Genomic DNA, 13,599 nt, shown 5'->3' with positions numbered 1-13,599 from the left:
CATAGGATACGATGAAATGAGTGGAACTTTGCAGTTATTATCTGTATGTGTAGGGTAAATGCGCAATTATTTGTGTTCAGCTAAAGTTATTAGGCCAAACTCTTTCTCTGGATAATTGATGGACAATTTGTTTTCCTCCTGCTTTCGAGATTACTGCTTGTTTTGCATTCTACAACATGTTCATTATTTTCTTAGTACTTTGTTGATCTTTTTCAGATGGATCAAGATTCTGCTAGAGGCAAGCCAAGCACGTTAACAATGCAGTGGTAGCTAGCCTTTCAAAGACATCATTGCAAATCAATGAACCTGCTGCTGGTCATGCTTGATCCTGGGAGCAAATCAAAGTGTCCCAAAGTCTATATATGCACATAACTCTTAGGTGCATGCTCGTTCATTCTCTACATAATGCTGAATACCAGACTTATTACCACATTCAAAAGGCCGAGGGAAATGCAAACATGTGTGTGTCACGACGCTATTCATAGTAAATCACTATGTTACGTTGTTGTTAGGCTTGCTGGTAATGCAACGCGTTGGACTGTTGATTCTAGTTTTTTGTTTTTTTTGTTTGGGGGGGGGGGGGGGGGGGGGGGGGTTACAAATAGAGCTTTGCTACCTTAGAACAGGTTATTATCGCTGCTTACTAATTAAGGCTTCGAGAAAAGCTTATTACACTTTTTGTTAGTTGGAATGGAGCTACATTTTTTGTACCTCGCGCTACCACCCGGTAGAGTTTGTTTTTAATTGCATATTCGTTAGTGTGTGCCGTTTTCCTAAATGAGAGTTTTATGCATTAAGCTAGATTAAAAAAGAGGCACGCTTTCAGTTAAATATTAACGTGTAAAACCTTGATATTAACCACCACAACAACAACACTAACATCATTCATTACCATAAAGTAGTACCTATTGATATTTTAACCTCTTTCAACTCGTGTTTGAGACATGTGAGTATATATTCTATTTAGCTTGGGTGTTGGGAAAAGTTTACTTTTTTAATGAGGAATTTTTAGAAATGATTATTGTTTAGTGGCTATTAACTTATTATAGCTACCATATACATAATTACTTTCCGTAGCTACCTTTCAGTTGTTATGGTAATGTATTCGATATATTCGAGCTACTGTATTCATGAATACATTAGCAAAAATCGGCTAAAAAATAGGGCAGTCCAGCTGTCAGCCGCTGTATTCACATGTATTCATACCATATATTCATAAATACAACGTAATAATAGGTCTCTCAAGTTGTTTAATAGCGGAAAGCTGCTAATTTAACGGGATACACTCCTAATATAACTCACCTAAATCAATTATAACACACAACATTATCAATCCAATTAATGAGAAGATTTATCAGACGCTAAACACCAAAAAACAGAGCATTCTTCAGAGTTTCAGTCCCTTTTTTTCTGATATAGTTTGAGTTTTTTTTTTTCCTGATATTGTTCGAGGTTCTACTCGGAATTGATACAAGTATCTAAAGAAATATTTTGAAATTTGATTTTTTGTATATGAACACATCATGTATTTATGCCGGATACAACCTATAATAGTAACCTACTGCCTGCATATTTCATAATAAACCTAGTGTTTGTATTCTGTTGTATCTAACAGTTGTGTTCAATGTATTCAAGTTTATTTTTGTATTCACAATATTTTATTTATTCCTAATACATGGTATTACTGCTTTATTGAGTATATTTCATTGGTTGTATTCATTGATTTTCTATTTGTATTGAGAGTATTTTACTGTATATTGTTGCTTTAAATACAGATGGATATAATTAGGTTTAAAGTACAGATGAATACAGTTAGATTGAATGCATAACTAATTGATGAATAACATCAAAATGATAGAACTAACAATGTATTTAAAAATATTGTTGTAAGAATCAATGTATGCCTTATCGAATACATATAAATACATCTAAATACAAGAAGAGAAAACTATTGTAGAAACTAAAAACCAATGTATGCGGACTCGAATACATATAAATACATCTACAATTAGGGTCATTGTGTATTTTTGTTCTCCTTTCGGCTTCAATGGTTGCTGATGAACCTGCAAATACAGGTTCCTCTTGAGTGATTTGCAAATCGAAAGATGGCCCTTCGAAATTGAGTGCTTTAGTGGGTATTCTGCAGAAAACCTAACAATGGTGAATATTTTAAAAAAACTATTGAAGAGAAAAAGAAGAAACTTTAACTGGCCAAAAACTCAAAAACTTTAGTGGTGAGTGATGAAAATCTGTGTTGATGATTTATGACTTGCACAATTTTATAGTTCTTGACATAAGCAAAAAAATCATGAATCAGAAGGGAAAATATTTGGTGTCATGCCTCCACGTCCTGTGGAATTGGGAAAGAACAATTTTGAAAAGGATGTTAAGAAAACTTGCGGAAATCATGGAAAAGCTCATTGTTTTCATGGCTGAAGAGTAGTGATAACCATGGAAATCATGGAAAAACTCATCGTCTGTCGGAGGAAACCAGTTTTCTGACTCATATAGGAAAGAATGAGAGAGAGATCGTGGAGGGAGAGAGATCGTGGAGAGAGAAATAAGATACTATGCGTGATTTTGGGAGAGAATAAACTGAAAGAATGAGAGAGAGAGAAATATTAGACAACGTATTTAATGGCTTAACAGTAGAAAGTGACCATAAAATACATATTTTGCTATAAAAACTAAAAGGTAGCTATAAAAAATAAAATTTTAAAATTTTATTTATTTATAATAAATAGGGTGTAAAGCTTTGATACATGAGGTAAAATTTTCTTTTTAAAAAAAAATTTGGAACTTGTAGTCGAGTTGATGGCAAGGCCTGTTTTTTATTTGAGATTCAAGTGGATGCCCGAATTGCTTTTCCGAAATGAATTACATGACTCTCCCTAACTGCATTTAGATAAAAAGAATATTAGCTTTTAGAGGGTGAATTCTTTCTCTAAGTTTATTTAGAATCGCGATTGCTATCATAGTTAATAAGATTGGGATTTCTTGAAAAAACCATCGAATTGAGAGGACGATCCTCCTGGTAAGCTAACTGTATCCCACACTCACTCATGTGTTCGATTAGCCACCATTATTTGACTTAAAAAGACAACATCTTGGCAAGAAAAAACACAATGACATTTGGTGAGTGAAGTATTATTTGGAAATAGAAGAACTTGAACTCTAAGACTTATTAAAATTTTCATATTGGAGATGAGTCATCTACTCCAATCTTTGAAATAATCACCTCGATGATCAGTGCTGGTGGGCTAGACAAATTATCCGATGAATTAGTCAAAGGGGACAATTTGGCTAGTTCAAAATTAACAAGAAATCACATAATGTTGATTTAAGCTAGCTTTCACTCAAGTCATCTTGAGGCATATTGAAACACCACCGTATAGGAATATGAATTTCACTAAGGAATATTAAAATATTAGGAAATAAGCATCCGAATAAATTAAAAAAAAATTAATATATAATATATTTATAGAGTAAAAATAAATGTTGGCCTAACTGCACATTATATTTTTCCACAAAGGGGTGTCAATTCAGCCCCTCTGCCTAAATTGTGCTTGTGGTTGGCAGGCAAGAAGGGATTGGCAACAAAACAATGTTGGCCATGTTGAGAATTGAATGGATGATCTCTTGACAAGTGTCACAAAATAGCATTTCATTGTTTACCACACAAGTAGTGGCAGGTATTGATTCAAATCCAAACAAATGACATGTCAGAGGGGATTAAGAAAAAACACAATCTTTATCTGTAAGTAGGAAATGACACCCCATTTTGAAAGCACAAAGGCTACCTTAAAACTAGTGGACACCAAACGACACATACGTAGCGTCACAGAAAATTAATTGTGGGTCCCATCTTACTTTCATTGCTCCCGATTCCTCGCCAGTTTTTGAATTAATCGCTAATTACATGTCTGACTCGGGGTAACATCGGCGGTGTCGTCAACAATATGAAATTCACAAAAACATATAATATATTTTCATATTTAAATATTAAACTTCTATTTTTATTTTAATGAGATTATTATAAAAGAAAATTTATCTTTAACTGATTTTAGACTACAATTTTAAAAAAAAAATCTTTTTTATAAAAATAAAAAATCCTCATATAAATTGGGATGAAGAAAGAAATGTTTTATAATTATGGTGCCAAATAAATTAATAGTATTGGAAAGGTGATAAGGCAGGACATACACATATGCAATTTACCGATATAACTCTTGATAGGAGAGTATGGAGGTCGAGAATTAGGGTAGAAGTAGGGTGTCGAATGGGAAGATTGGGTCGATTTACGGCGAGTCAATAAATGGGTGAGTATTGATGCGCCCAAAATTACTTGGACGGAGATGAATTGGGTCAACATGGGTTAAAATTTGTATCATATACCAACCCGTCTAACTTTTAGCAAACTTTAATTAATATATCTTATTTTCTTATGAATTATATAATTACTATATAAGACTTTTTTTTCTTTTGTTATAGTCGTCTATAACATATCAAACAAAATAAATTATTTTAAAGATATTTTGGCAAGTTATTCATTGATCAATTTGGACTAAAAATCAGTCCAACTTTAAATAGATTGAGATGAGTTGGGTCAAGATGCACCGAGTTTAATAAATGGGCGAGTCATTTGGACTTGGGGACGAATTTAACTACCCTAGGTAGAAAATTAGTAGGTAGTCGAGCATTTCTGTAGTATCATTATTACTCACGAATTTTCTTACATTTGGATCTCGATTACTACAAGTTTTTTATTTTGCTGATGATGATGTTATTACGCTTCTTGTTATTGCTTCTTTTTTCATGGCTTTCTCTATTTCTTTTTAATTATGTTGGGACTATGCTTTTCCTGAGTCGGGGATAAATTTATCGAAAATATTCTCTCAATCTCTACAAGATAGAAGTAAGATCTGTTTACACATTACATTCGTTAGAACTCACTAGTAAGATTATACTAAACTTGTTATTGTTAGTGTCAAACAAATAGGTAACGCTGAGTACTAAATGAAGGTTAGACAAGAGTGAGTTGCTTTAGTGGTGAGCATCATCCACTTCCAATCAAGAGGTTGTGAGTTCGAGTCACCCCAAGAGCAAGGTAGAGAGACAACTAGTCCTGGATCTAGCGATTAATTGACCGGCTTCAATTGATTTGCCCAGGAGACAGTAGTCCCCACTCCCCACCCACTCAGTACTCTCTATATTTCCTCCACAAAAATTCTTTTGAAGCGTTTGAAACCATGAACTCAAACTCTCCTTTCATGGCTAACAACAATTCAACGCCTACCGACTCTTCTGGCAAAAAGGTTCGGAAACCTTACACCATAACTAAGTCTAGAGAAAGCTGGACTGAAGAAGAACACGACAAGTTCCTTGAAGCTCTTCAACTGTTATGTCTCTTCTCCCTTTTTCAGCTGTTTTAATTGTGAACAAATGTGTTTTTTTATACATGTAATTGAGTTAGTTGTTGGTTTCTGAATTTTATATACACTTGTAACAATTTTGTAAAATAAACTACTTATTCTAAGATATAGTGCTCATTGTAATGAAATATTAATGGATGCAGCGGTACTCTGCATCTATTAGTAATTTATAATTTTGGATCAGTGTCTATGTTCCTTCCTTGAGCCGAGTTTCTATCAGAAATAACCTTTCTACCTTCTCACCGTAGGGTTAAGGACCTCACGGTAGGGGTAAGTACTACCTACACACTACTTTCCCTGGACTCCAATCGTGGGATTACGCTGAATTTGTTATTGTTGTTAGTATTATTGTTGGATCAGTCTCTATGTTGGCAGTAGCAGAGGTTTGTGCTCAATTGAAGATTTTCCTGGGTAGATGTTTGGATGTTATTCCGGTGTTGCAAAAAGCTTAACTTGTTAGAAAGAGCACATTTTTATTTATTTAATTTTGTCCTCAACATGAGCCAAGTAATTTTTTCATCTTTTTTCTTTTCTTTTCTGCTATACGGGTAGAAACTAGAAAGCCGTATAATTGATTTATTCTAGTATTGGTTTTGAATTTTATTTTGGAAGTTCCATTTTTGTAGTACTAATTTGGATTTTTTATGGTCAGTTAGCTCCTTTGTGTTGCCTTTGTGACATGTGTGTTCTGAATCTTAAAGCTGCATTAGAAAAAAAATGTTTTTTTCTGAAGCTTTGGTGTTTCTTCTAAATTTGGGTTATTCAGGTTTGACCGTGATTGGAAGAAAATTGAGGATTTTGTAGGCTCAAAGACAGTAATTCAGGTGCTCACTTCTGTTTCATCTTTTTGATGAAGTTCATAGAGAAAACTAGTTAGTTTTATTCTGTTTGTATATATTTGTTCTGCTGAGAAATCGTGGTGGAATATGCTGGCAATTTGTTGTGATTGACTTATTCCTAATCTTGTACACCCGGGCAATTACAGATTCTCTTTGGATCTGCTATCATGAAATGCTAGTCAGTCGTTTGAATATACTTAATGTGTATTGTATGTTGCTTTGTGCATTTGCAAAGCTTTCGCTTTTGGAGTAATTGTTGGTGTATGACATGCGTTCACAGGTTCCTGGTGTAAAATGTAGTCCTTACTTAATTTAATCCTGTTAGATCCTCTATTCCATGGGAATTTATTTGCGCATGTGCTAATGTGCGAAATTTAAGTCTTTTTTAGGCCCTTTCTTTTGTTCGATTTAGAGAACTTTTTATAATCTTTTTTTTTTGGATAAGGTAAAGTTTTATTAGTAAAGGTACCTACAACTACCAGGAAAAGATAATTTTTCATGAATTGCTTTCATTTATACAAGACATTTTCCTAATGTTCTTGGTTGCAGATTCGCAGTCATGCTCAAAAGTACTTCTTGAAGGTCCAGAAGAATGGTGCAACAGCACACGTGCCACCACCTCGGCCCAAGCGTAAAGCAGCTCATCCTTATCCCCAGAAGGCACCAAAAAATGGTTGGTTTGCATTTACAAAGTTGTCCTATGGCTCATTTTGTATATCTGTATCTCATATAGTCTCTTGTTTTTTTTTCCTTCTGGAACTACTTTGAGTAGTTTTAGTACCATTGCAAGCCTCTATGGGTTACCCTTCTTCAATGAATTCCCTTCCACCTGGATATCCATCATGGGATGACACTTCTGTACTCTTAAATTCTCCATCTGGTGGAGCTATGCCATCACATGATGAATACCATCTTCAAAGAATTCAGGGTGTGTACCTGACTATAAACTTGGTATTTGCGTCTGCATATTTTATAAATCTTCTTCTTGGTTGAGGGATTTTTCTGCACTTATTTCAATGTACACATTACTGATTCAGCTGATATTGGATCAAAGGGAGCTACATTGATTAGTAACAGCAGCATCAGTGGCATTAGAAGTTTCAGCAGAACAGCGCCGAGTTCTGAACAACCAGAGCAGAGCAAACTAGGTTCTGTTCCTCATGGTAAGGTTCTCTAGCATATAATTTTGAACTTAGCCCTACAACTCATTGATTGAGGAGAACACTGTATGGTTTCCATACATATCGGCTCTTCCGTCATGTTAGGTTTCTCAATTCAACATCTGCATTATATAGCTTTTTCTTTCTTAGCTTTTATTTGGTACCACATATCATTTCAGTAGTATGCACAGCTAATCTTGTCATATTTTATTTTCTTGCTCATGCCCGAAACTTTACTTGATCTTTGATTTGTCGCCCGCTCAACCCAGAAAAAAACTATTTTCTATCCGCATACCAAATCCTAGTTCCAAAGGTAACTTGCAACTTTGATCCCACCGCTTAGTGCAATTACAAAATTTTGGTCCTTGGCTCATCCAACTTTTGAAATAAACTTTTCATCATGCAAATTTCATACTTAAGAGTGAAATAATAGAAGGAATAATTTTCAAGAAAAGGAAAAGTTCCTTGAAGGCTGCTTGCACAAAGCTTGCCAAAGGGGGACAAACTTTCTTGGTTAAAATGATATTTCTATTTTCTTTTGTCAGTTCGCTCTTGATATTGAGAAAAACATCATTGAACTTTCTAAATTAAAGGATAACTTTAGACACTAAGAAACAAAGTTATGTAATTTATCTTATAAGAGATTAGGTAGTTTACGGGTAGCTAGAAATATAAGTTAACGTGTCTTCTCTTGTTCATATAAAGTTCTGAATGCCAACGTCAGGACAAAGTTCATTATATCAGTATAATTTCCACATTGATGTTTATTTTCTCTATGTTAAGTTTTGAACGCCAATGAAATGTCAAATTCATTATAACAGTAGAATTTCCACTTTGTTTTGAATCTGTATAAATATTGGTTCTACCTCTTGCATCCAATTTTTGCATTTGAGAAGCTTTCTCTCTTTATTTTTTGTTGAGGTAAATGATGAAGGAAATTGTATTTGAGAAGCTTTCATCATTTTCAGATCATGAAATCATTGTATCCACTTTTATATTGCTTTGATTATGTGAGAATCCAATGATTTTGAATGTCCCTGTAGTCTATTGGAAAAGGAAAAGGATGGGGTGGTGTTATGGAGCTTTTGTGCTAATGATTTTTTTTCTTCCTGATATATTTTATCCCTTTCTTTCCATTTCTCTCTTTTGCATCTTCATCATGGAGGGAATTTTTGTTTTTCTAGGTCGATAGCGGCCGTACTTCTTTTGGTTTTAAATGTTTACTCTGGATCAAATGGAACTGTATAAAGTGTATATTGGTACTTCCATTACAGGCATACCCGACTTTGCAGAAGTCTATAGCTTTATTGGGAGTGTCTTTGACCCAGACACTAAAGGTCATGTACAGAAGCTGAAGGAGATGGACCCTATTAATTTTGAAACTGTGAGTTTTGGATGCATGGTAAATTAAGCATTTTACATTTGCTTCTGCTTCCTAAGAACTCTTCAGCTTTCTTGCAGCTAACTGTAACTTACTGAGTCAGGTTTATTTCAGTGTTTATGCTAGGCTAAGTTTGTAATGTTATTTTTTTCTGTGTTACTTGATTCCATTTTCTGTATTCCCTAGTTATTATTTGGTAGAACTCGTTAATTTAACTCACCTTCAAGCAATAGAGGGAACAAATGCCAAAGGGTAAGATCGTCAGAGAATTTAGTTAGGATCAACTTCATTTTTTTCAATATAAACCCTTTTCTAAAGGAGCTGAGAGAAGTAAAAAAAATGTTGATCTCTCTGAAGAATACATGTAAATTCTCGTTAGGAAAGTTTTTACGTCAATTATGTTCAACCAGATATTCGTTTCAAAATCTAGAGGCATATGTCAAGACACTGCATTTATCTGCACTCGCAGGGATTTGAAAGTTTCAGCTGGGGAGTTTTAGATGGGGGTCATGTAAATTTCATCTGGGTCTCCTTTCCCCTCTCACCTTCCCTATTTCAATATCTTCTATCTTGCCTTGAAGAAATCTATATTGGTGGATTTGCAAATCATGTTCATCTGTTTCCTCTGGACTTGCAGGTTTTGTTGTTGATGCGAAATCTTACAATGAACTTGTCTAGCCCTGACTTTGAGCCAATTGTGAGTGTGCTCCTTCACTATGTGCTGAATAGCTACTTTTTATGCTGGATTTATTGTTTCCTCTAAAGGCAAGCTTTTACATGAAGATGAGACGCTTTATTGCTTTTTCATAAAGCGAAAATGAACAGGTCTACCCTGTTCAATATTGAATTCAGTGTTTAATACTTTAATTTGTGATTGGAAAGGCAAGACAAGAATAGAGTATATCTCAGCCAGTTGTCTCCTTTGGTCTTGCTTAGGTGTTAACCATATTACTTGTCCAATAAGGCGGCTATCATGCCTCAGTTCACTTCCTGGTTTACAAGTCCCAAACCTGAATATATCATTCACTGTTACATTATATTGATTTGTTCACAGCCTTCTTAATGCTAGTAAAAGCGCTTGAAATTCATTGGGTCCTGGGTTGTTGAGTCCCTATATGCTTTTCACAGCCTTATTAACTTAGGCAAAAGCATTGGTCTTATAAGGAAATTGCTGTCATTATCTTTCAGCTTGTATCCAATACTAAATTTATGCGTCAGCACCAGTTACCTTGGCTGTGAGAGAACTTTCAAATTTTCCCTTCACATGATTCTACAGCAATCTGGCTTTGCACCATTGTCCACTAGTTTTCAACATTGAATTATTAGGCTGCCTCCTATTAAATTAGAGAGGCTAAAGATTTTTATCTTCCCATAAACAAAGTTTGATTTGGATTCTGACTTTTGCGCAAGTATCTTATTGCTGTTCTACAGCTATTTAGCGACTGAAAGAAGTAGTGGAGGTAGTACAAATGGATGGAAAGCTTTTGATAAATGAATCGCAGCGTATTGCGTAGTACTTGTAAATTCTTTCTCTATAATCTAGTTTTGTAGCCGAAACAATCCTATAGCGATATTGGGGTTGAGGGCCAGCTCACTTGGTGAACATGCTTACCTCCAAGATGTAGGTGGAGGCTTCAAAGCGTAGAAGCACTATACCCTCCCCCCTTTTCCCCATTGCCCTCCTCCTCCCCCTCTGTATCAATGAAAGAATGTGCTTCATTTAAAAAGAAATGTTGTACCATGGTGCATTTGGAATACTTTGAGAAATATATTTCATCTATTCCAGAAAATTTCCTATTGGAGATATTCCTCAATCGTTTTCTTTTTCAACTCTCAAGGAAGTGATGATGCTTTTGATTCCAGGGTACAGTAAGCTTAGTAAGAATTCTGCTTTTCTTTTTAGTCGTACTCCCAGAGAAACTATACTTGAACTCTTAGCATTTTTGGTTTATGTACTAATCCTCGTTCAAATAGAAACTGAGCGCAAGTTCCATGCACCTCTCTATGTTTTGAAAATCAGTATGCTCTGTCCACATACTTCAAAAGAGAAAAGGCTCAAAAGGATATTGTTTTCAACCTGATGTTCAACAAGAGAGATTGATGATGAAAGATTACTGTAGAAAGATGGATAACGATGACTTCAGGGAGAACCAGTGGCCTTGACATCTGAGGTCCATGAGATTGTAAATGATTCACAAATTTGTTAAATTTTGCAATCTAGTTAGGCCAAAGGATATACCTCTTTTCATCTCCTCAATCGGCATCATTTGGCTGAATACCAGGAGCCGTAGAAAACTGATTTGGTCCCTAACTTTTTTCTAGAGGTTCCTTCACAGAATCTATTTCAAGTTTGTGATTACTTTAACGTGAATGGCGGAGCATAGTCATGGACCTTTTTTCTGAATGAATTGTGCAGTTTACACCATTTACATTCTCTACCTTATAAATCTTTCATAATGCACTCTTTCTCTTGCCATTTTTGTGCAGAAAAATGTGTTGTCAACATATGATCTCGGTACAAAAGTCGTGGGCCTTCCTACAGGTGGTGCTGTGAAGAACCACAGTGATTTATCATGTCAGACTATATGATAAAAACTACAGTAGTTATTGTTCGTATCTTTTCCTATCTCACTTTTCAAAAATTTCTTTTTCTTCCTATGTCATACTAAGAGAGTTAATCCTCTTTTATCAGTATATTTGTCGGTGAGACTTTCTCCAACAACGGTGAGTCTTTGCGCTCTTGCTTTGTAAGTGCTGAAAAAATTGTTCATCACTGGAAAGAGTCTCAGAGTCGTGGCATGGATAAGAGCATCTTCCTCTGCTTTCTCACTTATGCTCAGTGGTCACGGAGAATGTTCCTTTTAGAAGTTGAGCTTCTCCTAGCGAGAAGCGTGCCCAAGCCTTGATAACACATGTTTTTTCCATGAAATGTATATTCCCTCAATTTTGTGCAGCTTAATATTTGGAGGTGGTGTAAAACTTGTAGCTTTTAGAGCAATAATAAGGAGGAAAAAGTTCTTGTACTTCATTGCATGTTGAAGTATGCATTTAGGACATACACTCAGGCCTTGTTTTAGTTGTGGCCTTGTTGCAGATTAAAGTTAAATAGCGGTTCTGTCTTCCTATTTGTTGTGTTTTGTATTGGTAGTCTGTTTCAACTGCTAGTAATGCTTTGATATACTTGATTTGTGTCCATCAGATTCTCTGTGGACGTTGTGCAACAAGGATAATTGATGCGTTATATGTGCATAGTCTTGTTTGGTTTCTCGATCTGAATATCTATCACCTGGTGTCTAATTTTCCCCCTTAGAAATGAAGAACAAAAGAACTGGTAACTTAGAAAAGTATTTTCAGTTAGGAGAAAATTTTGTCTAACCCTTTAATCCTATTGCGTGAGAGATGGGTCAAATGACTTATGGATAGAATTGAACCTGAGCTATGAAGTCTCAACACTACCTTGACTAGGTAACTACCAAGTCAAAGCTTCATCAATAATCACTGCCAACACATGAAGCTCAAGGGAATTGGTTATGAATTAGTCAATTCCACAGGAGCACCATGAAATTGGCATAGAAAGCAATAAAGGATAGGGAATTAGGTTTAGAATATGGGATATAACACAAACTTAGCTATGTACTAATTAACCGCTGAAATAAACATTGTATACGGTTAAAATCGAGCACACCCAATTTTTCTATTTGACCGGGACCAGGGAGCTGCATCGAAGGTCGGTCCCGTAGTGGATCAGACCAAGGTACGAGGACAAGGTACCGAGTTCGGGATTCGAGGTACTTGTCGAGATCGAGGACAACAGTGATCGAGACCAAATGAGACAAGCATCGAGCAAGATCGAAGATAACATAATAACGGAAAGGCGAAATATCCGTGACTGGTCGAAGATCATGGCGGAAATCTCGTAACAGATCAAATTAGGAATGGTTAATTAGCTAATCACGGGATTTCCTTCTGTAATTAGAGTTATACCATAAGTAGAATTCCTCTACTATAGAAAGGGAAGTATTAACCATTTGTAAGATATATTGTTCTCGCATAAAAAGGCCAATATAACGCTCTCTCTTTAGCTTATACTCTCTTGTTCATCAACTTGCTTTATTTTTAACTGTTTTTGTATCAATCAGTTCGAGGGCACCCTAGCTCGAGGGTTGAACTCCGTTTCAACATTGGTTCGCTTTACTTTATATAGTTCATTTCTGTTATTAATCTTCACATTTATCAATTGGTATTAGGTGAAATCGCGTGTCCTTAAAACCACATTATAAGTTTAATTGTTATCCAATTTTAAGGGTAAACAGTTTGGCGCCCACCGTGGGACTAAGGATAATAGTGATTGCTTAATACTGATTCCGATAACACACACTACTTTACATTTGTTCTTGTAAGAATCTTTGTTTTCAGGGTAAACATGTCAAACTCACAAGCAGCGCTTACGCATGGTGACAACGGCCTCGGATTTCACGGGGAAAATGACAATATAGCCGCCCCAAGGATCGAGGTGCCTCAGGCTGACCTCGAGGGAACACCAACTGCAAATCCCGTCGATGTCAGTTCACATGTCGCCCTAAATGTAAATTTGGGCGTTGATCCCGAAGGTAGCGTACGCAAGGAATTTCGATCAGGTGGTCGAGGTACGTAGGGCGGAGAAGATGGTGGAGTTAGCCTCCAATTGATATTCGAATTGTTACAGGCTCAACAAATCGCTATAGCACAACTACAAAATTAGCACCGAACACCGAGTAGGATCGAACCAGAAGTCGTCCATAGGACCG

The 13,599-nt window shown here is 35.7% G+C and overlaps 1 protein-coding gene across 8 annotated transcripts; it reads left to right on the top strand.

Annotated features, from left to right (window-relative positions):
* Positions 1-5,179: 5,179 nt before the first annotated feature.
* On the top strand, positions 5,180-12,053 carry LOC104095715 (protein REVEILLE 8-like). 8 transcript variants are annotated; one of them, XM_070195063.1, is made up of 9 exons: positions 5,180-5,398; positions 6,199-6,256; positions 6,821-6,944; positions 7,044-7,222; positions 7,326-7,434; positions 8,706-8,833; positions 9,450-9,509; positions 11,300-11,415; positions 11,505-12,053. In XM_070195063.1, exons 1-8 carry the CDS (start codon positions 5,250-5,252, stop codon positions 11,399-11,401), a joined length of 909 nt encoding a protein of 302 aa, XP_070051164.1. In that variant the 5' UTR covers positions 5,180-5,249; the 3' UTR covers positions 11,402-11,415; positions 11,505-12,053. The 8 variants fall into 8 exon arrangements, with proteins under 8 accessions (XP_070051164.1, XP_009600199.1, XP_018626134.1 ...); XM_009601904.4 differs by having other exon boundaries at positions 11,300-11,421; XM_009601905.4 differs by having other exon boundaries at positions 5,184-5,398; positions 8,706-8,815; positions 11,300-11,421.
* The last annotated feature ends 1,546 nt before the right edge of the window (positions 12,054-13,599 follow it).

This window comes from Nicotiana tomentosiformis, chromosome 2 (assembly GCF_000390325.3).
Source record: "Nicotiana tomentosiformis chromosome 2, ASM39032v3, whole genome shotgun sequence".
Lineage (NCBI taxonomy): Eukaryota > Viridiplantae > Streptophyta > Magnoliopsida > Solanales > Solanaceae > Nicotiana > Nicotiana tomentosiformis.
Note: the sequence above shows the minus strand (reverse complement) of the source record. Positions and strands in the feature narration are given on the sequence as shown.